Source organism: Aquila chrysaetos, chromosome 15 (genome assembly GCF_900496995.4).
Source record: "Aquila chrysaetos chrysaetos chromosome 15, bAquChr1.4, whole genome shotgun sequence".
Classification (NCBI taxonomy): Eukaryota; Metazoa; Chordata; class Aves; order Accipitriformes; family Accipitridae; genus Aquila; species Aquila chrysaetos.
The window spans coordinates 27,492,884-27,518,804 of NC_044018.1; the positions used below are offsets into that span (position 1 = coordinate 27,492,884).

The 25,921-nt window shown below is 36.5% G+C and overlaps 1 protein-coding gene across 16 annotated transcripts in view; it reads right to left on the reverse strand.

Annotated features, from left to right (window-relative positions):
- Positions 1-25,921, reverse strand: part of DST (dystonin) — a 314,486-nt gene that overhangs the window by 119,541 nt on the left and 169,024 nt on the right. For 15 of the 16 annotated variants that reach the window (XM_041128914.1, XM_030037882.2, XM_030037880.2 and 12 more), the window contains 19 exons: positions 25,246-25,708; positions 25,030-25,158; positions 24,749-24,826; positions 24,475-24,636; positions 24,271-24,375; positions 22,398-22,493; positions 20,954-21,079; positions 20,413-20,565; positions 20,006-20,160; positions 19,745-19,871; positions 18,412-18,595; positions 17,240-17,397; positions 16,729-16,907; positions 16,370-16,508; positions 15,350-15,543; positions 12,900-13,062; positions 12,135-12,218; positions 11,932-12,039; positions 11,090-11,188 (listed from right to left, as the gene is read on the reverse strand). In XM_041128914.1, the coding sequence (XP_040984848.1) occupies positions 11,090-11,188; positions 11,932-12,039; positions 12,135-12,218; positions 12,900-13,062; positions 15,350-15,543; positions 16,370-16,508; positions 16,729-16,907; positions 17,240-17,397; positions 18,412-18,595; positions 19,745-19,871; positions 20,006-20,160; positions 20,413-20,565; positions 20,954-21,079; positions 22,398-22,493; positions 24,271-24,375; positions 24,475-24,636; positions 24,749-24,826; positions 25,030-25,158; positions 25,246-25,708 (2,902 nt within the window). Of the gene's footprint in view, positions 1-881; positions 3,084-3,654; positions 6,427-11,089; positions 11,189-11,931; positions 12,040-12,134; positions 12,219-12,899; positions 13,063-15,349; positions 15,544-16,369; positions 16,509-16,728; positions 16,908-17,239; positions 17,398-18,411; positions 18,596-19,744; positions 19,872-20,005; positions 20,161-20,412; positions 20,566-20,953; positions 21,080-22,397; positions 22,494-24,270; positions 24,376-24,474; positions 24,637-24,748; positions 24,827-25,029; positions 25,159-25,245; positions 25,709-25,921 lie in introns of those variants that run through there. The other variant, XM_030037890.2, reaches the window with a different exon arrangement.

The following is a 25,921-nucleotide window of genomic DNA, read 5'->3' on the forward strand; positions in this document are numbered from 1 at the left end:
ATTATGATTATGTGCTTATTAATACACATGTACATTCATTATAAAATGACCGATATTAAGAAAAAGCATAGCTTCCCAGCCATTACTCAGCAGATAAAATCTAAACAACATTTGCATATAGTGTACCTTTGAATTGCTGCCTTTGCATTACCCTCAGCTGTGGATATGTACAGCCAGCATAGGATATCAGTATTTTGCAATCTATGCACATGGATTATTAAATTACAATTAGGAAGAGTACATTGCTTTTATGTCTACAGAAACAAGAACAATAAAAGTAAAATACTGAGACATTTCATCTTTTCCTGCACAGGAGAATATTTTTCTTTTTATAGTAGTAAATCCTGTTAGTAGTTTCAAATTTATCAGTACTTAGAAAACATGCCTAAGCCCTTCCATGTATCACAAGTAAAACTGAAGACATTTTATTTCAGTGGAATTTTGTTTAATTTGATACGTTATTGTAATTCATTTGCCTATTAGAGCATGAAAACAATTCTAAAAAAAAAAAAAGTTACCTGAAATGAGACAAAAACTTGGGATATGTAACTTCATGATGTGAGTAGCCCATTAAAATTAATGAAATACTAGTGTGAGAAAATTTGCTTATGCATATATTTACTGTAGATTTAACCCTTATATACTTTATTGCCACTTTTGTCAAATAAATGGTATCTGCAAACTGATTTGTAATATTAAATTAAGTATCAGGTTACATGCAAAATGGGCAATCCCTTGCAATTTTTAATATAAGAGTCTGATTCTTGTCTCACCTAAATCTACCCATTTTGCACTAATGTTAAGTTCATCAACCTCAGCATAACTTCTGATTTACACTACCTACATGTAGTAGGTATCTATACACTATCTACATATAGATAATGTCAGACAAGGCCTTCAGGTAAAAACTGAACACAGTCTGCATTCTGAAAATATGAATCTGCTTGAGTTTATCTATAAATTTCAACTTTGTAACAAGTAATACCTAATTCTAGTTTTAGTGGTTTATACTAATTAGTAGTTTGTACTAATTAGTTTTACAGCAACTCATGATTACGTTAGAAAACACCATTTGTGATTTTCCATAAAGGCCATCATAGATCTTTTCCTTGACTTGAATGGGTTTTAAAGCAGGTGCCGAAATGAGTACTAGTATCTCTTTTCCATTATGAATTATAGTAAAGACTGGAAATTCCCGTTTTCAGGGGTTGAGCTGCTTCTAACAATCGCAGCCCCGTGTGGCAATCAAAAACAGCTCTCTCTAAAGCTTCTTTGTAGGTTAACTTCTTCTTTGTTCTGGGGCACGTTAAAACTTTACAATACAGTTTTTCATCTTTCATCTTCATAGCTGTGACAGCATCAATAATACCATTCTTAATTGCATCTTCCATTGTTAATCTGGAATGAGACTTTGGATCTATCAACCCACCAGTCAAGTACTGATACTCCAGGCAGCGCATGCCCATTTCTTTGTCTATGGCATTTAAATGCATAGCTTCAACAACTGACATAACTGTGTTCCTTACAGGGTGAATGATCCCAGTAAAGATCAGTTCACACTGCTGGATATGCTTGGCACAAGCATCATCGATTAACTCCCTTTGCAAAGCTTCTGAAACACTGTACTTTGCCCCAGTAAATGGATCAATTATGCCTCCTGTACTAACCTGAGCTTCGAGACATCGGAGGGCAGTAACTCTATCTACCAAGTTTTTGCGTGAGGCTTTTAAGACTGGAATTCTTTCATTGGTTTCAGAAAGCCAGAACCCTGCAACAGGACTGTTTAAATCTCTATTTGGCTGCGAACTGCTAACTAAAATATCACCAAACTCATTAGCTGTGATTAAACCCTCCTTATATTTATTGACTAATGCTCTGTCAATTCTACCCTGATTCAAGGTCTCCTCAATATTAAACTGTACACCAGTTTTAAGATCTGTAAGCAAAAGAGAAGAATTCCCATCAGAGTCAAAACACGTAGACTCCTTCCAATCAAATTCCTGTTCTGAAAGCTCAAGATATGTAGCTTTATCAACACAATTTTTTTGATAAGCTTCATATGAAGTCATTTCAGCTCCTGTTTCGACATCTACTACAGAAATTCTGTGACTTTTCTCTACTGATGGGCTGCTTATTTTCCTTTCACCAACTGGAAGGAGAAAGCATTTACTGCTTACACTGAACAAACACATTTTCAGCAAATCACAATAGTACATAGCTTTCCTGTTATTTGGATTGTGAAAACATTTTGCATTACTAGAAGGTTCATGCAAAAATTTTAAAATTGTGTTATTAAGCAAGCCAAGCTGCACGGCGACTTCTGGAGGTACACGAACACTTCGCACGGGATCAATGACTCCCCCACTTGCAATTTGAGCCTCAAGGATATTTTTACCTTTTTGTCTTTCTAAGAGTCGAGCTTCCATAGCCTGATACACAGAGAACACTTTCCCAGAACAGCAATAGCCCAAAACAGCTTTCTCTGCCTCAAGCAGTCTACTCTTGAACTCATAATCTGCAAGCCCTCTAACAACCGAATCATCAACAGAGAACTTCTGACCTGTTGTGGGATCAATGATAAAACCGGTAGCTGCTTGGGCCTCTAAAAATGCTAATGCCAATGCTTTTCCTATGATTCTTCTCTTTGCTGCTAAAGCAAAAGAGAGTATCTCTTTGCTGGATTCAAGGTACAGCCCAGCTATAGCTGTAGGTTTAGTTAAAAAATTTTCAAGACTTTTCTGAACCTCATCAATAGTTTTCTGCCCTGAACGGAGCTGTTCAACTGTAAGCCTGTTTAAAAGTTTAACTTCGGTCAACTGTCTGGCAGTTACATCATGCCGGAGACCTTGAAATTTAATATCATCATATTCCTCTGTAAAATATTCCAACTCAGTTTCATCATCAACAGTTTTCAAAATCTCTTCGCCCAAGAAAGAGCTCCTCTTTGCAAAGTCTTCTTTCCTAAACCCTTTGGATGTTTTGTATCCCTCAAACATTCTCTCTTCATTACCAAAAGTCTTGTCATTTTCTTGGTTTAATGTTGTGACTTCAACGTGCATGTCATAGTGCTTGTTCTTCACTATCTGTAAATAGGAATTTTTTGACACAGTGAGAAATACATCTGCAGAACTATGCTGTACATAATTCAATCCTAAATCCACCACCAGAGAAACAAAAGGGAGAACTTGAATGTAAGTCAGGAAGGAGAACTACTAGCATTGGAGAGCAGAGAAATATAGATACGTAGAATTTTAAAGCACATTTGCCATTTCAAACATGTATTCAATAACAGGAATATGACTAGACTAAGCAACAATAACTGTTGTTTGTTACTGTATGAACTTAGTGCCATTAATCAAAGCTTATTTTGACCAACAATGATACAATGGTGTATGTGAATCCCCATTTCCAACATAAACTTTTAAAATAATGCGTTTCTTAGATATTAACAAACCTGCTACAAAGGCCTAATGAAAAGCTTTTTTTGTCATGTAAGAATGAAGGGGTTCCCTTCACCAAGGTAAGAACATAAGAAATGTTAGAGAGAATACAGAATAGTGATAACATATAACTAAAAACAAACAAACAAACAAAAAAATAGAACAGTAAAAACCAGCACTAGGAAGGCAAACCCTCACAAAACATAGTGTGTACCTCCAAGGGTTGCAGTTTTACCACTCCTAATTCATGTTTCGTGTCTTCTCCATGTCTAATAGTTTGTCTGGAACTGTGTAGGTTCCTGTTTCTCAATTTGTCCCTTTCAGATGTTCCAGAGATTTGGTTTGCTTTATCAAAAGTTATCTGGAACTGCGTACTTGTTTGAGAAACAAACTCTGTAAAAGATTGTGGCCTTGAATCTTCTTCTAGTGATTGGTTTATTCTTGACATCTGGAACTGCACCTCTCTTGGTATCATATCATCAGCACTCACATACAATGTATTTCCTTCTCTTTGATCAGATTTAAACCCTAATCTCTCCTGTTTCTGCCTTAACAAAGGTGAGGTAGGTTTTGTATGTGGAGGAAGCTGTTCAAATTCTCTAGTTGCAGTGTCTCTCAGGTAATTGAAATCATTCCCTCTTCTCTCACAGCTCAATTTAAATCCAGAATCTTGGAGTTTATTATTTTGCTGAACTTCATTCTGAAACAAAAGAAACCTGTGTTCACTCTCCCTGACCTCCAGGTCCATTTTCTGTTTCAAGCTCTCAACCATGTGCTTCTGCACTTCCAATTCTTCTTCAAGTTTCCTGCACTTCTGGTGATAGTCCATTTCAGCCTGCTTCCCTTGCTGTAGTTGTTCGTGACATTGTTTAAGCCTTTCTTGCAGATCTTCCATTTGTATCTTGTACAACATGATATTTTCCTCAGCCATATGCTTTTCCTGCTGAAGAGCAACACATTCCAGTTTTATGCCAGAAATGTCCTTTTCTGTGATGCTATGGGATTCCAGTAATTTTTCAACTTTTTTCCTAAATTCCTCTGCGGAGTGTTTAAACTTAATGGATTCTTCCTGAAACAGAATCATCTTCTTCCGTGCCATTTGTTCATCCAGAGTCTTCTGATGGAGTTCATCCTGTAATTTTTTTAATTTACTACTTAGCTCTTGTATATGAGCTTGTTGTAGTTGCACCTTCTGCTCACTCACTCTCTTTTCCATAGTTAAAGTATTCATTTGGGCATTTAGATTTTTAACCTCCTGGTCAATGGTTAGGGTGGAAGCACTTTGTTTATCACATTTTTGTTTATATTCACTAGCTAAGTCTTTTGTTTTTGCTAGATCAACTTCTAGGCTTTTGATTTTACATATGAATTCTTGCTCAATTATTGTTTGCTTGTGCAATTGTTCATTTGTTGTACGCAGTTGCTCCTTGAAACCATCTGCTAGGGCTTTTAATGCATCATTTTTCCTCTGAATACTTTGTTTTTCCAAAGTAATCTTCTCTGATTCAGACTGAATTTGCTTCATCACTAGTTTTGTTTCAGTATTCCATTTATTAAGGTCCTCTATCTTTCGTTTCAATGCTTCTGACACCTGATTACTTTTGGCTAATTCATTCTTCAGAATCTGAATTTCCTGCTGGTTTTCTTTCTCTACTTTTGTTTTTTGAAGCAACTGTTCTTGAACTTTCTTATATTGGTCTTGAAGACTATTTGCTTCTCCTTTGCACATGTGTGTTCTGTGTTCAGCTGCCAGCTTCTCTTTTTGAAGAGAACTGATTTGTGAATTTAAATGTTTGATAGTGATTTCAGCTTTTGTCTGTGATCTACTTAATTCCTCTACCTCTCTTTTTAGCTGTGTCTTTTCTTGCTGAACAGATTTCAGCTCCTCCTGATAGTTCATCTTAATTTTCTTAAGATCTATAGCTTCTTGCATCATCTCTTCAGCTTTACCTGTGGTTCTATGCAGCTGCTTGTCCAGTTCTTTCAACTGTTGCAAATATCCCTGTTCTACTTGGTCTTTTTCCTCCAACTTAATTTTTAGGCATTTAAGTTCACTATTGACTTTATCTAGTTTTTCTTTTAATAAACAAGACTTTTCTTCTGTTGATGATTTTTGAAGCTCAATTTCATTCAGTTCATATTTCAGGTCTTTAATAGTTTTATCAGCTTTTTTGTTAGCAAGGGTTAGCTCATCTATCTTCTGTTTCAGCTCTTCTACTTTTTTGGCTTCTTGTTTCTTCTGGAAACTTGTAATTTCAGAATCAGTCCTACACTGGCTGCCTTGCCCAGCTGTGAAAGTTGGCAGGGAAGTTTCTCTGGTTACAGGGTACCTGCCTTCAACCACCTTCCTTCTGGCTTCAGCTTTCTCTCTTTCTTGCAGCTTTATTTCTGATAGGTTCCCTTTAAATTCAAGATCTTGTTCCATTTGCTTTATCAGTTTCATAAGTTTCTCCTCTGCTTCTGTTTTTTTCTTCAGTTCCTGCATTAAGTTTTTTTTTTGTTGCTCTAAATCATGAAGATTAGTATCTTTTCTTCTTAGATGCTCTTCAAGCTTTCTTCTGGTAAAAGTGCTTTCTTCTATTTGATTTCGAAAAGCACGGAGGTTTTCTTCCAGTATACCTCTTTGAGTCTCTGCGTGAAAAATGAGCTGCTTTACACACTCCAACTCCTGCTCTGCATCTGCTTTCTCTTTCTCAATACTCTCTAGATCTATACGACACTGCTTTGCTTCCTGCTCAGCCTTGGTCTTCTGAAGACAAATCTCTTCCATGTCCTTTTGCTGCTTCTTCCACTCCTTTTCTGCAGCTTCCCTCACTTTAGGGAGCTCCTGTTCCACTTGGAATTTTTGTTTCTTCATATCCTCCAACATCTCCTCAAGTGTTTTTACCTTTCCCATGAGTTTTCTGTTCTCATCTATTGTGCTGTTTTGCTGTGCCATTAGATCTGAATATGCCTCACGTGCTGATGCTTCTTTATTCTTTAAAATCTGTAAAGGAATAAGATTAGTTGGAATATACTTTTTGTAATACAGCATATGAAACACATTAGGCTCTTTGAAAAGCAGAATGGAAAATACTTACTCATATATATATGGTATGCCCAGAAAGTAGGACGAGCAGTTCCCACCACCATCACCTTCTCTTGAAGGCTTCAGGAAGTTACCATTAGCCAAATATGAAACCCTTCATAAAGACATCCACAAAGCGAAGAAGTCCTGAAGCCTCTCACTTCAGATAGATGCCTCTTAGCAGTAACCAGCATCAAACAACAGCTTGCATATGCTTTTTCTCCAAACAAACAGGTAGAGCAAACAGTGAGCCAAACCCTACGTGAAAGAATTCCCAAGGAGAAAGTGGCCTACCATTTCTGGATTAGTTCAGTAGGAATTGGAAGAAGAATTTTATGCTTGCAAGCAAAAACAACACAAGACAAGTTTGGAAATCCTGTCCAGGAAAAGAAACAGTACCTAGACCTAGAGCCAAGATGTATCAGCTCCAGAAAGAGACGTATCTAAGCCCCAGTACATCTATGCGCCACAGTGTGCTTCACAGTCCCAATGCCTCCCCACTGGCTCAGCTGGGGAACCGGCAAGAGCACAGCTACTCTGCAGTGTAGACACAGTTAGAAGTATAAACATGGTTATTAGGAAAATCCTAGCGAAAACCAGTTGGCTAGTAGTCTCTGTATGTTGGCAGATCAAGGGAAACTCTTATAAGCAAGATGTGTATTCACCAGTAATAATATGGTTAAAACCATACATACCTTGTCTTCATTAGCACTACTGTAGTGTTAGTTACCAAATGTGAGCTAACACAAGGTAAAAACACACCTGTATTTCTATGATCATACAAACATGGCATAAAGGGTAATTATAGCAACATTTTCAAATACACAAAATGTTGATTCAGTTCAAATTTACCAGATTTACTTCATTTTTCATATGATATATTAAACTTATTTCCTAAAAGGCTAATGCAAAGGCAGCTTCTTCAGTTCCTCTCTGTACTTCCCCGTGTCACAATTCTGACCGGACTCCAATGGCTACAAAACATTTAAATTGGTTTCTTATCTGATCTCCTTTTATGCTCTAATAGACACAGAATCTAATGTATTACGCTTGAAAAAGATGAACTTAAAATACAGATACAGTCACAAACTGTATCTTGTTAACTTTTGTTATTTCTAATTAACATGGCTGAGCATCAGCTGGGTGGAGAAAAGGATGGTAATTAAATAGTAATAGAAAATGAACATAAAAATAAATTTATAAGAACTTAAAAATTTATGCATCTCAAAATGAACAGTAATTAATATATCATTAGCATATTCATTGTTTAAATTATGTTCAATCAACTTTAAATCACTTGACCTTGACATATTTTGAGATTCAAATGTTGATTTAGATTGGTTTAGAATCATTCTTAAATTAACTGTTTCACTTGCATTGCATAAAAACTCTGGTACCTTAATAACAGTTGTGCTCCTTTTCTGTTCATTATCATCACCTCTTTTTTTTTGCTTTTCCTTTTTTTCAAATGAGGCTTTTTCCCCTGTTTTTTCACAGAATGTTTTCTGGAGTTCAGTGTTTTTTCCAGGTACCTTTGTGCTATGACCCTTATCTCTACTGTCCATTTCTGCAACTAGCAATAATTCTTTACAGTTCTGACCCTGTTCAAACTTGTCTTCTCCACTCTGCTTCTCCCCACTTATATTTATGTTGTCCAAACCATAAATTTTACCCTGTGATATTTTCTTCTCACTTACTTTCTCATCGTGACTCAGAAGCTTTTTTGCTAGTCGATGTTCTGATAATGGAACATAATCCTCTCCTCCATAGATAATTTCTGAGAGGGCTGTATTTGCATTTAAATCACCAGCATTTCCTAACAATTCTGTACCTAAACTTGGATCACTCTGCACTGGTGACACTTCAAAATCTAATGGATAAGATTCAGAGACTTTTGCTGCATACTGATTCTCTGAAATATTTCCCGAAGAAACAGCCAAAATTTCTCGCATTGTACTCTTGGCTTCATTTGGATTTAAATTTGATTTTTCTATGATCATGTTTTCTGCTATGAAGTAACTTTTATCCAGAGATGCTCTGTGCAGTTTGGTTGTATCCCTTTCAACAACAGCAGAAACACCTGGATTGCTCACAGATTGCAAATTTAACTTTGTTTTTTTACGTCCATTGTGTGCTGCCAGCTCTCTGGAAGAGGATGCAACTTTCTCTAAAGGTATTGCATCCCTTACACCTGAAAGAGAGTGGCCTTTTTCGCCACCCACTTGAAACTGTCTGTCTTCAGAGTTTAAAGTATTATGGCTATTAGTTTCCGTAAAGCAATGTTCTTTACACTGACATTCAAAATGGGTTCTTGGTTGCTTGTAAAGGCTGATATCCAGGGCATGCCTTCCAGTTTTTGGAGTAACTTCATCTTTCTTCATTGTTAGCTCAAAATTAGTTTGTGATTGCATCTCATATTCTTCCTCTGTTGAAACATCACCCCCTGCCTTTCCTGAAAATTTTTTTCCTGTGGTTTTGTGTAACACTTCCACTTCAGGCAATTTCTTTGATACTGCCTCTGTTTTCTGTCTCTCTCCATTAACAATTCGCTCATTTAACATTTCACCAGGATCCTTATTCACACTCACACAGATCTCAGCTGAAACAAAACAATCTTTTCTACCATTTTCTTCTTCTTTACTTTGATTACCAAAGCCCATTAAATTCTCTTGCTCTGTATGTAGCTTATTTTCTCTGTTGCCACTAATGCTGCTTTCTTGGCCACTGAAATTTAAAAATTGCTTTAATATTCTATCAGTTTTGATTTTATCATATATGTCTACATCTAATTTTCTTCTGTCAGTTTCCAATTTATTTTCTGTGTGTTTAGGTTTACTGGAAGAGTTATCTTTTTGCAAATATTCCACATCCATCATGCTTTCATTAGGTGTGTTTTCCTCTCTGAATTCAACAGCTTCATCACATCCCAAACGTTGAAAGACTTCAGCTGACTTCACAGGTTGCTGGAGTTCACTCTCTTCTGGTAAGCTCTGAGCATGACAGCACATGGATTAAACTGAGATATCATGGAAAGCATCTGTTTTTTTCCCTTATTCTGTGCATTCTTAATGCTATTACTGAGAGTTAGGAAGAAAGATTGGCATGGAAGAAAATCTTTGAACAATCAAAGACTTCAGAGGTCTGATCCCGGAAGAAAAAAAAAAGATCATTTCTCCTTTGAAAAGGATTATTCATTTTCTGATTTGCTACCCTCATTACAAAGAAAAAAACCATCAAATCACTCTGAGACTGGAAATTTACTTAGGTTATCTTCATATAAGCTAACAGATTTAGAAGGCTGCTGGAAGATGGAGGAGGATGGAAGATGGGGGGTGTTTGATTTCTAAAGAAGCAGTCTTGGAGATTCAGAGCAGACTGAAACTCCAAAGAGTTTAAAAGATTCCATTTGCTCTTGAAGAATGTGAAACCTATTGGCATTCACAGGTTTCTTGATCCTTGTTGCAATTCTTGTTCTTTGTTTCACTTTTTATCCTTGATACCATTAGCATTATTAATCATACTAAATCCTCAGTTATAATGGATACTTATCAACAACAAATATTATGTATTTCCATCAGTATGTTCCACCACTTCATGATGCACAAAGATACGTGCTGTTAGCATTACAGTTTGTCCAGACATATTCAATAGCAAGAAAAGCCAATAAAGACAAAGCCAGCACCAGACATGCATTTAAGAACTCTGTTTCTTCTGTAATAACAACATTAAAATTTATACCTTATGAGAGTATTCTCCAATTTCATGTAGTTTATATAGGACTGCATTTAATATGGGCATTATTTTAGAGATATGCACTGTATAGATTATACTAAAACACTGTAGTCCATAAAAAATGACTATATAATCTCTTCCAGAGAGAAAGATTTCAAAAGACAGTGAAGAATTTAAAAGTATTTTTTTCTCAATTATTTGGAAGGTTGATTCTGCAGCAAGCATGTATTTTGAGTAATTTGTCTGCTCAATTTCAGTAACTTACTCTTGTTAATAAGATTAAACACTACGCATAAATAAAATGCTGTTTGACCCCAAGGAATCAATACAGTAGAAAGGTAGAAAGAAAAAGAAAATCTAAACATGTCAAAGAAACTTAAGAAGTTAATTAAGAGGGCACTGCATCTCCCTGTTTAAAGAACTCCCTTATATGTTAAGTGGACCAGAACGCATATTGTGGAATATTAAGGCCTACATAGAATATCAACGGTGTGTGCACACTAAGTTTGCCCTCATCTTAATGCCTGCATTTATCCAAAAGATCAAGCCCTAAAATATTGAAGTATTAAAATGTACTGTATGTAACTATATCTCTATCAGAATTTAGTGAATCATATGATCCTTCTAGCTGGAAGAACTGGTAAAATGTATGGATGGTATAGGATTTTGCTTATCTGAAAGATACTGGTGTAATTTAACACTCCTACATTTCTATATGAAGTCCAGTATATAAGGAATTCTAGTCTTTCATATCTGCTGCTAACTTTGTGAATAATTCCAACAGGTATATATTGCTCTTTCTTTGCCTAGCTGTTCTTTTTGCTTGGTTGGCTGCCAGGGGATGACCTACCTCTTCCTCCTCCAGTCTTTTCAAAGAGTCACCTGCAAACTTAATGTATTGCGTCATCAAGGTCACTAAGGCAGTATAACGAGTCCGTAAATCCATGAACTGCAGAAAAACAAAGGTGGGGTGGGGGAGATAGAGGGAAACACTCCCATTAACCTTCAAAGAGGTGATAAACACTACTCTAGAACTTATACTGATTTTGATTCTAAAATCCTGATTTTGGAATTCAAAGTCATAATTTTGATTCCCAAGTTGAATGCCATCAACAGGGTGCACTTTCACAAATAAATCCTAAGGATCTATGAGGAGATCCATATGGAGAAGAAACAGAAGACAATGTTTTGACTTCACAGTCACTTGATTCTTCCCCCCTGTAAGAACAGGTTATAAGAGGGACAAGCAGCACTGGTCACTATTCCTCTCTAACAGCTAGCAGGGAGACAGACTATCTTTCCCACCCAAATGAGGCTGATTTGCCTTGGAATCTGTCAGTGTTCAGATCTGGTAAGTTTTACCATAGCAAAGATGAAAGCTCCCCCTGTTTACTGTGATCAAGATCTAACCCAGAGGTAGTTCTAAACAGTTTTACTGAGGTACATTTTTCATATAGCTTTTTATAATTTGGGGGACTTTTGCTTATCAACAGGAATATAGTGTTTCTTTATCTAAACACTGCATAGTGACCAAGAGAATATTTATCACATAATATCTACAGAGAAAAAAATAATCTTGCTTGGGTTACACTATTTAATCATTAATAAATCCTAAATCCCATTCTTGTGTTTACTCTGTTTTAAGCAAAGACTCAAAAAACCACGTTTTCCTGTCATAAGAAATCCATTTACCTCTTGAATAATGAAGTCTGATGAGCTTTGCATTCTTCGGCGTTTCACTGGAGATTTTTGTTGGGAGTCAACCATAGCTCTGTAGGTCATAGTCTGCAACTCATAGTCCTGTAAAAAGAGAAAATACACAAAATGACTGGCATTCCACATGATACTGACACACACACAAAAAAAAGAATTCTAAGTATAATGTTATTTATTACCTTCACAGCAGCTGAGTATTGTTCTGAATACTTCTGGCATTCATCTATTTTGCCTTGTTTCATTTCGATCTCAGAAACCAGCATCTGTAAAATATGAATCTACATTTTCATCTTAAAAAGTTATTTTTATTACTATTATTATTAGCAATTCTACTTTATCTAACATCACGAAAGTTAATACGCTCATTGCCATGTGTGTATAAGTAATTATTTGCTCACGCCTATGTCCTGGGCTTTGTCAGGCTTAGAGTACAGAAGCAGTGAAAAAAATCTGCCACATTTAATAGCCAGTGAGTGAACTTAAAACAAAATCAGGAATATACCATTTCGTGCATATAATTTGTTATTTTGTCTCTTATTTAAGCTGCATTTCTTTCTTGCAGGAGACAGTTGCTGAGTGTAGCTCTGCTTCCATGAAAATATTTCTATGTCCATAAATACCAAGAGCAGTACTGAATAAAAAATGATGCAATAAGGAGAGCCCAGAATTCTAGGCACCCTCTAAGGTTCTGCTCTTCTTGCACATTTGAGGACCAAAACAATGTGGTCTATAAAATGGCAATAGTTAGTGATATATTCATGATGTTAGCTGCATTATAAACATAAAACCATAAAAACTGGTGATGACTTGGAATTTTACAGTAAGGGCTGAGGGATATAAGCACCTCCTATCAAGAAATAAGACTGACAATACTGGGTTAAACTGATGTTTTAATTCTTTGGTCATTACAGCAGTGCTTTCCTACAGTGAGATCCCTTTCATACCTTATGTTGGTTCAGCTGTTTAGCCAATGCTTTGCTATTTTCCGGATGGATTTCTTGAATCTTTCGCTGAGCATCTTCCACTTGTTGAATCCAAGTGTCCAAAGAATTGTAAGTATCTTTGTAATACTTCAGAGATTTATTAATACCTTCTAAGTCACGCAACCTGATTTTATTTTAGAAGATAAGCCAAAGGGGAGAAGATGAATATTAAAGATAAAAACTTTAACACTAAGCCAAATACAGCTTTAAAGGCTTCAGATGTCTTAGCTCTGCTTATAGCTCACACTATAAACATACTGAAATAGCACTAACTAAACAGTAAATTAACTTCTCAAACACCAAGATTCCCAGCTTGATGAAGCCTTTTCATTTGTCATAAATGACACCCAGGAGAGATCCTACTACAGAAGAAACTGCATATATCCCTCAGTAGTGAGCTAAACTGCTTGAAACTCCATAAGCACAGGAAACACCAAGCAAGAGGGAGGGCTCTGCAACAGCAATTAATTCTGTTATAAGAAGTGAGAGGATTTCAAATGTGACCTATGTAACTCGAGGAGGAGTGTGCTGTGCTGGAGTTAAGTCGTGGTTGGTTCACCATACTCTCTGTGCCTCCCACAAAGCAATAGGAGTTACACTAAAACTAAAGCCTTTAAGTGTTCTAATGCGCGAAAGTAACTGTTCCTGTAAGTCCATTTTTAAATCACGTGTTTGACCTGAAAGTGCTGTGTATTTCTTGAAAGTGGTTTCCATACTGATGAGAATACTGACAGTTTTTCTTTCATGATCCTTATACTGTTACTTCAAAGATCATATAAATATGACCACTCCAACTGCAGAATAAACATACTTATTAAACAACTTTTTATAGTTCTACTTGGAATGAATACTTTGAATTGCTCTAGTGTTGTTCTCAAGATGCCATAAGGAGACTGAAAAAGAGCAAGCAAAGGAAACTGTATTGCTCAAGTTTCATACTTAAGCATGTTTTAAAGCTAATAACCATGAAAAAGAGAAAGGATCATAACTGCAGCCAATATTTGTCCATACTTTTTGTATAATGATCATCAGTGTCAAGGTGTTACGAAGCAGCAGAGGGAACATTTGCAGAAAGCAGCTTGTTTACAGCTCCATGCTGCAACTACCACAATCTGTCCTATTTACACTAGAAGCCACTATGTATTAACAGTAATTTTTCAGCATATTCTATTCAGGATACAGTCCTGTGAGGAGAGCATGCGGTTCATGTTTGCCCTCTGAGGAAATAAGGACACTTCAGTACCTCATAAAACTACTGTTTTATCATTTAGATTATGTCACACTATCAAATGATGAAATATCTGAGGTGCATTTAAAGCTAGCCATTCTGCAGTCAGCTTTAAATGAGTCAGCTTTTGCCCATCTTCCTTTTAACTTCCAGCAATGTTAAATAGAGACAACTAAATTAGTTAATTACAAGTGAATAACTTCAGTATTACACCTGAATAGGTATTCATCCCTTAGAAAAGGAGAACACAAAGGGGAAAGGTTGTTGTGCAAGTTTTTACATCAACAGCACTATCTTTGATGCTCTTGTTCAGGTTATCTGTAATGACAAACTAAAGTAGATTTTAAAGGAAATAAATTCAGGCTGTACAGTAGAGACTTCCTTAACTTGCCCATACTTCTTCCTTCAGTCTCTATAGTTCTGGTTCCTTCAAATATGAGAAACAGAACTATAGAGACTGAAGGAAAAAGTATTTCCAGGAATGTCATGTACGCATATCTCCTTCAGAATTACGGGTAGGTGTGTTCTGCTGTACCTGCACATCTGTGTAGGCATGTGCATTTGAGTAACATTCTCCAATATCATCATGACAGTAATACCGAAGGGCTGAATTTAGAGCAACATCTCAACTGGATATTGAGGCTGCATGAAAACCGTTGCACACCAAAAGAAAATACTGGCACTTCACCAAAAGTTATTGCAGCAAGATTATCACAGAAGTCAATGGAAGCTAAGGACTTCCAGACTTAGCACTTCAGTCACTAAAAGCAAGTTAACATGAATCCAATCATAAATGATGAATCAGCTCATCAGTTTAGCCTGTCAGAACTAATTATGTGGAGAAACAGATGGTATTTCCATAGGACAGCAAGCCATTTCTGCAGGCTTTTCTTTGGAAATAAAAAAAGACAATTTATCTCTACTGTGCCTCAATAAGTTGTAAGTAAATAATGTTTCTATATCTTGTTAATCTTTTGGTGCTCCACAGTCACCGACATCTCCTGTGGAAAAGCAAGACAATGATGTCAACAGCACAGAAAGGGTAAGAATCGTTGATCTTAGCACATTTCACAAACAGTTCAGAAAACTATGCTGACCTATTTTAATATTCTAATTATTTTTCCTCAGAAACAACAAAACCAGCATAAAACATGAACAGATTATAATAAAAAGTTATACTAACCTATTTTCAATTTGACAATGAATGTTTTGCCACCTCTCGGCTAACTGATCAACTTTTTCTTTATGCCAGTCGAAGTCAAGATCACGTTCCTTGTGCATTTTAAACATCTGATCACTGATCATCTTTGCCTTCTGTAGTTCATCCTCTAAGGCATGGAACACTTGTCTTTTCTCATCTACTTCAGATCTCCATTGCTAGTATGTGATAAATGATAAATTGTAAATAACTCCTAAATTATGACACTATTTTATAAATGAGTATTTTACATGAGTAAAATGTATAAATCAATAAACAAAAAACGTTTAAACGAGTATTTTACTTCTGGTTGCTCAAACACTGGAATGGCACCAGAATGGGTCTGAAGCAACTAAATCACTATGAACTGCAAAATAATTCTAAATAACAGCATCCCCTACAACACATAAATCAAAGCATGGACAGCAAATTAATACGCTTATCTTATAAACTACAGCTTTCAAAAACATCACTACGTAGATGCCAATCATTCTATCTAACAAAAAAGCATTACTCATCATTTGCAATATTAAAATGAGGTATATACAGCACTCAAAAAATGCTGAACTTCAATCTTACCCGTTTGCAAAGATACCTGCCAAACTTCCTGGAAACCCTGATTAGTATACTGTAACAGCAGCAGGAATGTTATTGTGGCCACATTTATGTAACAATATATTTATGTTACCTTAAGCATATGTTACCTTTTGAAAAGACAAAAAAATAAGTCTTACTGCAGCATTGACAAGTGCCACTCTTGGAAGTTCAGATACTTCAAGGCATTTCCTAACAGCAGGAATGAGCATGCAAACTATCCAATTCCTAAGGCTCCAAAGCTGTCATTTTTTTCTGAGATGTCAATCCTAATACAGACTTTCCTCCAAATACACAGGCCAACTTTTGATATACTATACAGTATAGCATAACAAAACCAGGTGTTACAAGACAGATCATTTTCCTATTAATTTTTTATTCGCCCATGAAAAGGCATCGGCCAACTCTTACCTTTAATGTACCCATCAGATTTTCAATATTGTTTTTGTCAGCCGTTACTGCCTCTTCTTCACACAACTTTGTTTCATAGAGTTTTACTAACGATTCTGCTCCTTGGGTGTTCTTCAGCACCAAATTTACAGTTTTTAATCTGAAAAACAGTAATCTCTTGTTAACTGAACCATTAATAACAACATTCAATACGCTGGTGTTTTTCAGCCTTTTCATGTCATGGGGTACCCCTTTATATAATGTTAAAATGTTAACTCCCTTTTCCTTGATCAGTATTATTCATACTAATATCTTCATACTTATTTTGAAGAGAAAACTGTAAACTAAACATGTGTGATGAGAGATGGCCTATTACATACTTATCTATGTAAATGGAAGACATGGAATAAACTTGGTTCATGTTCTGAATAACAACATTGAGCTCAGAGCGCAGAGTAGGGACTGAAGGTGAACCAGCAGCTTGACTGAAAAACTCTTCACATTTATCTGTGATGACTCCCAAGTCATCCTTCAGCCGATCCAGCTCTTTCTTCAGTTTCTGTAAAATGAAAGGTGATTGACAGTGCTTTTATCCTACATGAACCTGATGTACACTCTACATATCATTACCAGTACAGGTCTACTCTCCTTTGCTTGTTTCATGTGAACACCATTAAAAAATTTTAGAAAGGAACGTATGCATAAAAGGGAAACTAACAGAGTTGCCATTTATTGGCATCTTTTTTTCTCACAAACACAAGCTTAATCTTTGACTCTTGTCTTTTCAAGGTGCACTGCAAACCTTCCTGGCTACACTCAAAACGTCTGGATATATTTGTTTTAAAGTAAAATTTCTTTTCCTAGGTAAAAGAGCCTTTCTCAAAGGCTCACCTCTTGCTCTGAAATCCTAAACACACTTTCATGTAGATCATCCCTTTCCATTGGGGTTCGGATCTGCCGTATTAACCGCTCCTCACAACTTTCCAGCTGTAGTCTGATATTTCTGACTTCAGAGATGTAGAGATTGTAAATAGATTCTTCCTGCTCCTCTGTTGAAAGGAACAAGGCACATGTTAGCAAACAAAGCCATCATGTCATTTTCACCATGTCTTCTCATGAAGCACTTTATAAAGTCACCATTCTACAAGTCTTTCATGACTGGTTGAAATCCCATCAGTTTCTATTGGAATTTTTTGCCTTCCAAGGCAAATTTTAGAAACCCTTAAATTTTAGCTGTTGTAAGATCACCTCCTCACACATGAAAAATTATTGTATGTCTTTGACCGTTCAGCCCAGGTACAGGCATCACCCTTATGCAGACAGTGCTAAACTCAGTGACTGAGTCTTTCAGTCAGATTATATCAGGCACAATACTACAGTAAACCTCCAGGGCTTGGTTTTTGTTTTTTTTTTTTTTTAAATCCTCTATTTCAGATGCACAGGGCAACTCATCTTTCCTTAAGTGTAGTGAACTATGCTAATGCAGTAATCAGCTTTGCACTACTGTATTTCGTTAAGTCATTAGCTACTTGACAGTAAATCAGAACAGATATTTTAAGCTTTCTGTTCTTATTGTATTTAAAAACAGACTTAAAAGAGCAGTAACTACAGACATTCTGTGGAGGTAGGAAAATACTTAGGATACTTTTCTTGCCTTAGCAGTGTGAAAAAAGCTCTAATTCTGTTATGAACTCGACAAAGTAATCAAGTTGCATTTCCAACATTCAAAAACAAGGAGGCCATGACTAAACAGTGAGCTGTAATGCACAGAATAAATTCTTGGGTGTAAAATTTTTTGTAGCACTCTGTATATTAAGTAACTCACACATCAATATTTTTACATAGCTTATAGACAAAGTTAAAGAAACTTAGAGCTTCTGTACAATGTAATTGTGCACATGGTTAAAATGATGACTATCTGTTCAGAAGAACTGAGGCATTAACAATATCAATATGATAAAATGGGTAATCCACTAAAGCTTGTATTCAGAGAGAGAAGTTTTATTAAGAGCTACAATCTCTCTCATGAGGGCATCTTTCTACTTTTCTCAGTGAAGTTTTACCTCTTTCTGCAGATTTCAGCAGCTCTTGATAGTATTGCTTGCAAACATTAACTTCCCTTTCCAGCTGTGCTGTATCAGAGCTTGTAAAGATTTTGGACTCCCGGCTATCTTCCACAAAATCATCAAAGCGGGACTGCAAATTGCTTAGAACCTGCTGATGTTCACCTGGCAGCATTGTCTTTATCTGCAACAGATTATAAAACCAAGGCACCATCAGCAATGATACATCACTCACACAGTTCCCTGTAACGCTTCTTATCAAAAAGCAGTATCGACCAATTACTGAGATGGTAAAGTCAAAGAATCAAGGTTCTGAAAGCTTGCTGTTCCTAAGCTGGAGTCCACCTGACAGCTTACAGTTTACACTCACTATAAAATCCTTTTCCATCTTTAACACCAGCAACAGGCTGTGTTAAGCCACTCCTACATCAGGCACCATTTCTCCATCTAATGCCACATAGCAACAAATGAGCAGCCAGCAAGAGTCATGCAAGTAGGGACACTTCAAGAATTATCTCAGATTCCTTCCTTCCAATAGCAACAGTGGGAAATTAGGAGTGAAAATGTAATTTTGGGTATTGCAAGTATGATTGCAACAGTTTGTAGACAGATATACACCAATGTTGTATAATAAACTACTGTATTAAATAGCGTTATGCTATACATCTAACATTGTGTAATTCAATGATCTCACACATTGTTTTAGCCAGAAAGAACAGTACTTTGATCTCTATCACTATTTCATTTCTGACAAATTGATCTTAACTAGCTATTTAACATTTCAAGTTACAGACATGCGTAAGAATGAAAAAATGCATTACAGAGAAATGAGTGTTCAGCTGCCTTCAGCTTGAAAGACTAAATGTCGCCTCACAGTTGTTCCATTGTTATTAGAAAGTTGCAGCATGAGGAAATAATGGGAGTTTTTCATGAAGATTAACCTTAGCCTAATGAAGCTAATCTCCCCAGTTACCTTCATCATAAATGCAGAAAGGTAGACTCTTGCAGAACAAAATTCAGATTTAGACACTGTTTATTGCTTTCAAGAGATCCTGTCCCTCTGCTAACAACAGGACACTAGAGAGATTAGCACGATGAGGCAGGTAGTCTTCATGATACAACCTCTCTGCTCCTTCCCCAAATGTATCTGTGTAAAGGCTGCTCAGATCAAGGCAGAACGTTGCACAGTGATGACCAGCATGGCCACTGCCAGCTACTTCCACAAGGAAGATGAGGACTGCTGCAAATTGTTGATTATACAACATTTCTGGGAAGCGTAGCCTATGACTTCCCAGCAAATGTCTAAGAGGCCCTTCCTAGACATAGCACATACCGAGGCAACATTGCCAGCTCGAACAGCTTCAATTTCATTGGTGAGATAATGCCAGGACACCACACTCTTCATGTTTACGTGTGACTCATGCCAAAGGGCCAGAACGTTCTGAAATTGCTGTTCAATCCTGAAACATAAAGAGACTTCAGCTTTAGCCCAGAGTAACACATGAAAAGGGAAAAAAAAGTAAGATGTTATTTTAACCCAAGCATCATATAAATTAATTTTAAAAGAAAATGGGTGGTTTTGTTTTGTCCCTACCTGTTGGCTGTATCTATTGCTTCTTTGTTTGGTGGAGGAACTGAAAAGCATACAGATGGAACCATGGCCTCATTACCACTCGGGCTAATGACTTTCCATTTAGCACGATGGGAGTTGTTTGCTAATACACACTCATCATCTTTGTAAATAGTTATCTAGTATTAACAGAAAAGCAGAATAATTTAATGAGCTAAGCATTACAAAATACTTTCACAAAGCATTTCTGCAAACGATGTCAACAAATAAGCAACAGAACAACAAAACCAATGTTCAACACAAGGATTTGCTCTTGTTTACTAGGGTGGAAGAAATTTAGAGCCCAGCGTTCTCCAGGAACATGGCAACTAATGAAACTTTAGCTGAATTCTGACATCTGTAATTGATTTGAGGAAATTCAAGTTTCTAACCTCAATTTGTCTATAGTCACAGATGGCTTTAATTGGGATGGATGTTTTGAGTATACACTCAGGGTTCCTTGGCTTCAGCTGAATTATTGCCTTTGCTCTCCCCACAAGGCCTGCTACTGTGCTCTTATACTGCAAGAGTTGTTCTTTTTCTTCCTAAAACAGTTAAGAAAAGAATATGTCATAAGAGATGGCCAGGATACAGTGCTGCTGCTTTGATCCTATTAAGCTTTTATTTTCCTGACTTCTTTTACTGTGTTTCTTAAAAGTAACACGTTTTACAATAACAAAGTATCTTTCTGAAGCCACTGGCTTCCCACAACATCTGCTGTTGTAAAGATAAAGAAATAAATAAAATTGTATTTTAAAGTTATGAAAAACAGTCATTACACATTGATAGATGCAATGATTTAATTGTAAATTCTAAAAAATAATAATTTTTTCCATCACTTTAAAGCAATAATTTTAACACATATATTTTATATCCAACTATAATCTATACGTTTCATTGTAACTCACGTTAATGGGATCCTTGAATTCTTACCATAGATTCCTGGACAAGGTCTTCCAGCCTATGAAGGCTGCTTGATCTATCACAGCTGTATTTTCGGTATATGGTATCTTTCAAATTCTTTAAATACTCCATGGCTTCTTTGGCATCACTGAAAAACTAGGATGAGATAAATATATGGGTTATTTTTAAACAACCTAGAAAGTATACGAACAGCTACACTATTAAGTTTTCTTTAAGTGCTCTCTTTTAAAGATAATCTTTTCTAATAGCTTGAAGTGACCACTGCAACACAACACTATTCATTATCTCCTGTCTAAATGCACCCTTTAAGAAGGTGCACGTTGTAACACCAGTTATTCTTGGTACTATCTACATGAAAAACTAATTCAGCAGTTATTGAACTGTTAATTACTGTTCCTGCAATGGGAAAATTTTCTGAAGTTCTTCTTGCTCCCCTTGGAATTATAATTACTTTCATATTTACAGAACAGATGAAGCCTACAAACTGTAGCAAACTAGCTGCAAAATTCAGCAACCACACTGGAGCAAACATTTTGGGCAGGAGGGGAAGTGAGCTGCCACACTTGGCAGTTCTGCGTGGGCATCTGCACCTGCAAACTAGGGTCCTGGTTAAGCACAATTGGGAAAGGAAATGTCCTGTGATAATCCTCACCCCATTCTGTCCCTGAAACATCATTTCTTACATCCAGAATTCCCATTTCTTCCCCCTACCACTAGGAGCCCAAATCATTCAACTTTGTCTTCTCCAGTGTCCATTTCCTAACTTTGGGCTCTCACTCATCTCAGTCCGAAGGCATCTCATCCCAACATCACCCCTCTTCCTCTTCAACCACCCAACGCAGAAGACACTAAGAATTAATCTTTATAATTTTTTAAAAAACAAACAACTCTTCAATCTTTGATCCTTGTGCATATAACTGAGAAACCCTTGTATCTTCAATCCTTGTGCATCTGAGTACTGCATCATTTGCTGAGTACGTTAATGGGTGATAATCAGAAAGGTGTTTCATTGGATGTGTCTGCTGTCAGGGTGTTCTCCACTCTGTTTATTATTAATGCTGTATGTTCTATTTCTATTTGGGTAGTCCTGGAACAACCACCTAGAATATGTTCTCCCTTGGCCATCACTAACCACCCTCCACTCTACATCATCCACAGAAGCTGTATTGATGGCAGTTGTGCATGACAGGGAGAGAACACGGCTTAGTTCTCAGGAGTCTCTACTCGCAGCTGCGGCACTTTGAAAAAATGTCAGGCCAGATGTTCATCAGCTGTGAACTGATACAACTGTAGTGAAGACAATACAGGTGTGATAACACTGTGGGAGCATGGCTCATCATCTAACAATTGCACATGACAAATGTCAATTCTACAACTAGCACTTTCAGTAGAACTTTTTGACTATGGACAAAACTTAAAAACATTTAACATATTTATTCATTTACTTTCTTACCTCAAAATATGCAGCATTTTCTCTCAAATGTTGTTCAACACAGTGACAGAGCTGAAGAATCCAGCTCCATTGTGTCTGCATTGCAGCTCTATAGGCCTTTAAGGAAGAGTGATATATTTTACAAAAAGAAATGGAAATTAAAATGTGCATATCTTTACAGAATTTAGGAAACACAAAAGTAATGTAGCAAACACAAGGATCTAAACCTGACCTCCTCACCCAAGAAAAGCAAGCTGCAGCAAGGAAAATTCCAATTAGACGTGAGAAAAAACCTGTCACTACAGCAGCCAAACATCAGAAAAAAACACCCAGAGGAGATGTGAAATCGACATCCTTGGGCACATTCAGAATTCAGCTGAACAAAGCCCTGACACTGCTTTAAGCAGGGGCTGGACTACATCTTCTGAGGTTCCTCCAGCCTAAGGTCACCTCCCATTCTGTGTCTCTATTTACTCAATCAAAATAGCTGGATTCTTGCCTGAATACAAATCGGATATTAAAGTAACACTGAATGCACAATAAAAATAATTAATCAGGACTCTCTGCAACCTATAACTTTGTGTACAGTTGCACAGGAATTTAAAGAATGTAACCCTATTCGAATGATGCCTCCCATACTGTCTGCACGGTGCTGCCACTAGAGATGCACTGCAGGAGTGTTCACCAGCAGAGGGTACTCTCGACTTTGTGAAATCAGCCAAAAGTCTCAATTTTTCAATTCCGTATGATTCTCAGGGAATTCAAAAGAGTTTTTCCATTGGCTTCAATGGATTTCAAACTGATGCATTAATGCATGGATTCTTCTGTAGGAAAGGCATAAACTCCCCCCCCCCCCCCCTTTTTTTCCCCCTTTTTAAATGTCCCAATATAGCATTACTGCAGACATCATAACCTGCAGAATCATCTTCACTGCCATGGCCTGGTTTCATGATATGTATCTTTAATATATTCATATATTAAGTATATTACACTGATAAGAACCCATTAGAACAGCATATACTTTTAAATAATAGAATCCCCTACATTACAGAAAAAGTCAGTTATTATTCAAAGTATATGTCATAAGAACAAAAGAAGGGAGGAGTTTTCTTCATGTTTCCAATTTATGCAGATATAAACTCACTGACCTGAAGAACCATAAAAATTCATCCTCCCTGACTGTTTTTTCATTCTTATGTAATTGTTTCCATTTTTACCACCCACTGTCTGTATTTACCCTTTTCTTGAAGATCTACAGGGAAAAGCATTTACCTTCTCCTTTGGAGACTTGCTATGACCCTACAACAGCTACAATAAATTTTCTGTAAACCGTTTACCTACAATATAGAGCTTGATTCAAGCCTGAAGCAAATCACATCACCTGATCAGATTTTTAGCATCCAAACAAGTTTCATAATTCACCAACAAGTAAGTTATGAAACTAACCCTAAATCATAACAGGAACCTGTACAGATAGTAAGTGACTAGAAAAGCTCTACTGAAACTTCTTTCAATTCAACAGGAGAGAAACCACACAAGGACTATTCTGTGCCCTCAGTTTGCCAATCCAATTTGCATCAATAACTATAGAAGCTGCATACGTGATTAGAAACATCTGTACAGACCAACTCTGGAAATTTTCATTTTAGACTTTAAGGGGATTTTATCTAAGCAATCCAAGATGTAACCATAACTTTACAGAAGAGTTTTTACTTTTTGGAAACTGGAAGACAGATACAACACAGATGCTGAAGAGCTAAAAAAAAGGCCCCATTATTCAGAGTCTTGTTTAATTTCCTGTGAGTTAGCACTTCCCTTCTTTTCCCCCCAAAACCTAAGGTCTGTTAAATCACAAAACTATTTTCTTGTTTGTGTGCTGTTTTTACTAACTTACCTCAATGGTTAGCCTGGCTGGGTGATTTTCAAGAAGCAATTGCTCAGCTATTTCTTGTACTGATTTAATAACAACTTCTTTTTGATCAAGTTCTCTCATTAATTCCTTTTTTCCAGACAAAAAAAGATAGAAACATTTTAGAAATTTCTTAAATTCTTAAAGATGATTTAATTATTCCCTCTGGATTATACTAGCAATACATACTGCATGGTATTCCTTTTTTCTTGTTATATTGGGGTTTCTTTCACTCCAGTCATATGCAACCTCTTCCTCTTCTTTTTCATTCAGCCATATCAGCTCTCTAGTAGCACGAGACACAAAATTGTGAAGAGTATCTAGATGCCTTTCTTGATTTCTTGACGTGTTCTTTATTAAAAAGAAAAAAAAAGATTTACAAAAATCAGAATTTAAAGCCTATCCCTTATCAAAGATGATGTACACTGAAAAGCTGAACATCGAAGAGGTATAACAAACTTACCAAGAGTTTTGAATACTGACTCTCCAGTTTGTGCAATTTTTCTGCATAACTGAGTTTAAGAGGGGCAGTCATTTGGATCTGTATTTGGTATATGAGGTCAAAAGGCAACAAAAAGGTTAGATTTGTTAAACCATTAGATATCCTGATTTCATGATATGTCATCTAGATATCAGAAGCAAAAGTAAGACTGTGAAACCCAAACACAGTTCTAAAATTCAACATAAGTTTATGGGTCACCCAGTAAGAAAGTAACCAAAGAAATAAAGTATATGGTGGTGTACCTCACTGATTTTAGCTTCTTTGAGGCTGGATTCAAACTCCTCAATAGCTTTGTGGACATTTTTGTGATTTTCTAAATGGCTTTCAACGCTTGGTAAATCTGAACCCCATTCTGCTCGATCAAGTTGCACCTTCCAAACAAGAAGGAAAAATTAGCCATGGTCTACAAGGGGTAAAAGTAACTATTAGAAACAGACTGTTTCCATAAACATCGCTACCTGCATTTCTTCTACCCAGTTCAATAGGTCCTGGACAAATTTCATGTTCACCTCTTCTTCTGTTAAATTCTGATCCACAAAAGCTGATTTCATGAGAGGTTTTCTGATTTGCATCAGTTTGAGTGTTTGCAGAGTCCCGCTGTCTACTCCTGTCACATAACTTTGAATTAACCGTGGTGGGATGCCTGGTGTGTAAGTGGGAGTGATGGTTGGTGTCAGTCTGGAAGTAAGACCTGATGAAAGGCCAGATGTCAAGCTGGAAGAAGTTAAAGCAGGTGTTAAACCTTGGGTCATTGCAGCATTTAATTCAGGGGTTAGGTTTGCTGTAAATCCTGAGTTTAAGCTTTCGGTTATTCCTGATATCATCAGCTTAGTCTGCTCTGTTGTCAGTGCATGCCCCTTGTTGTACACGGAAGAACATTCGGTCCGTATGGCCATCAGTTCATCACGAAGTTTTGCAACCCTATTAAAAGAAAAGAAAATAAATAAATAATTAAAAAAAGTCAATGAATGTTTATGATTAAGGTTTATCATGCTGAACTGAAAAGCAATATGAATTCACATAATCTCTCATATTTCAGTTGTACTTAAATATTTATAAATAAGCATTTATATCAGAAAGTATAGGCTATGTCAGCCTATACTTCTATAAATACAGATAATAGATGCAGAAATC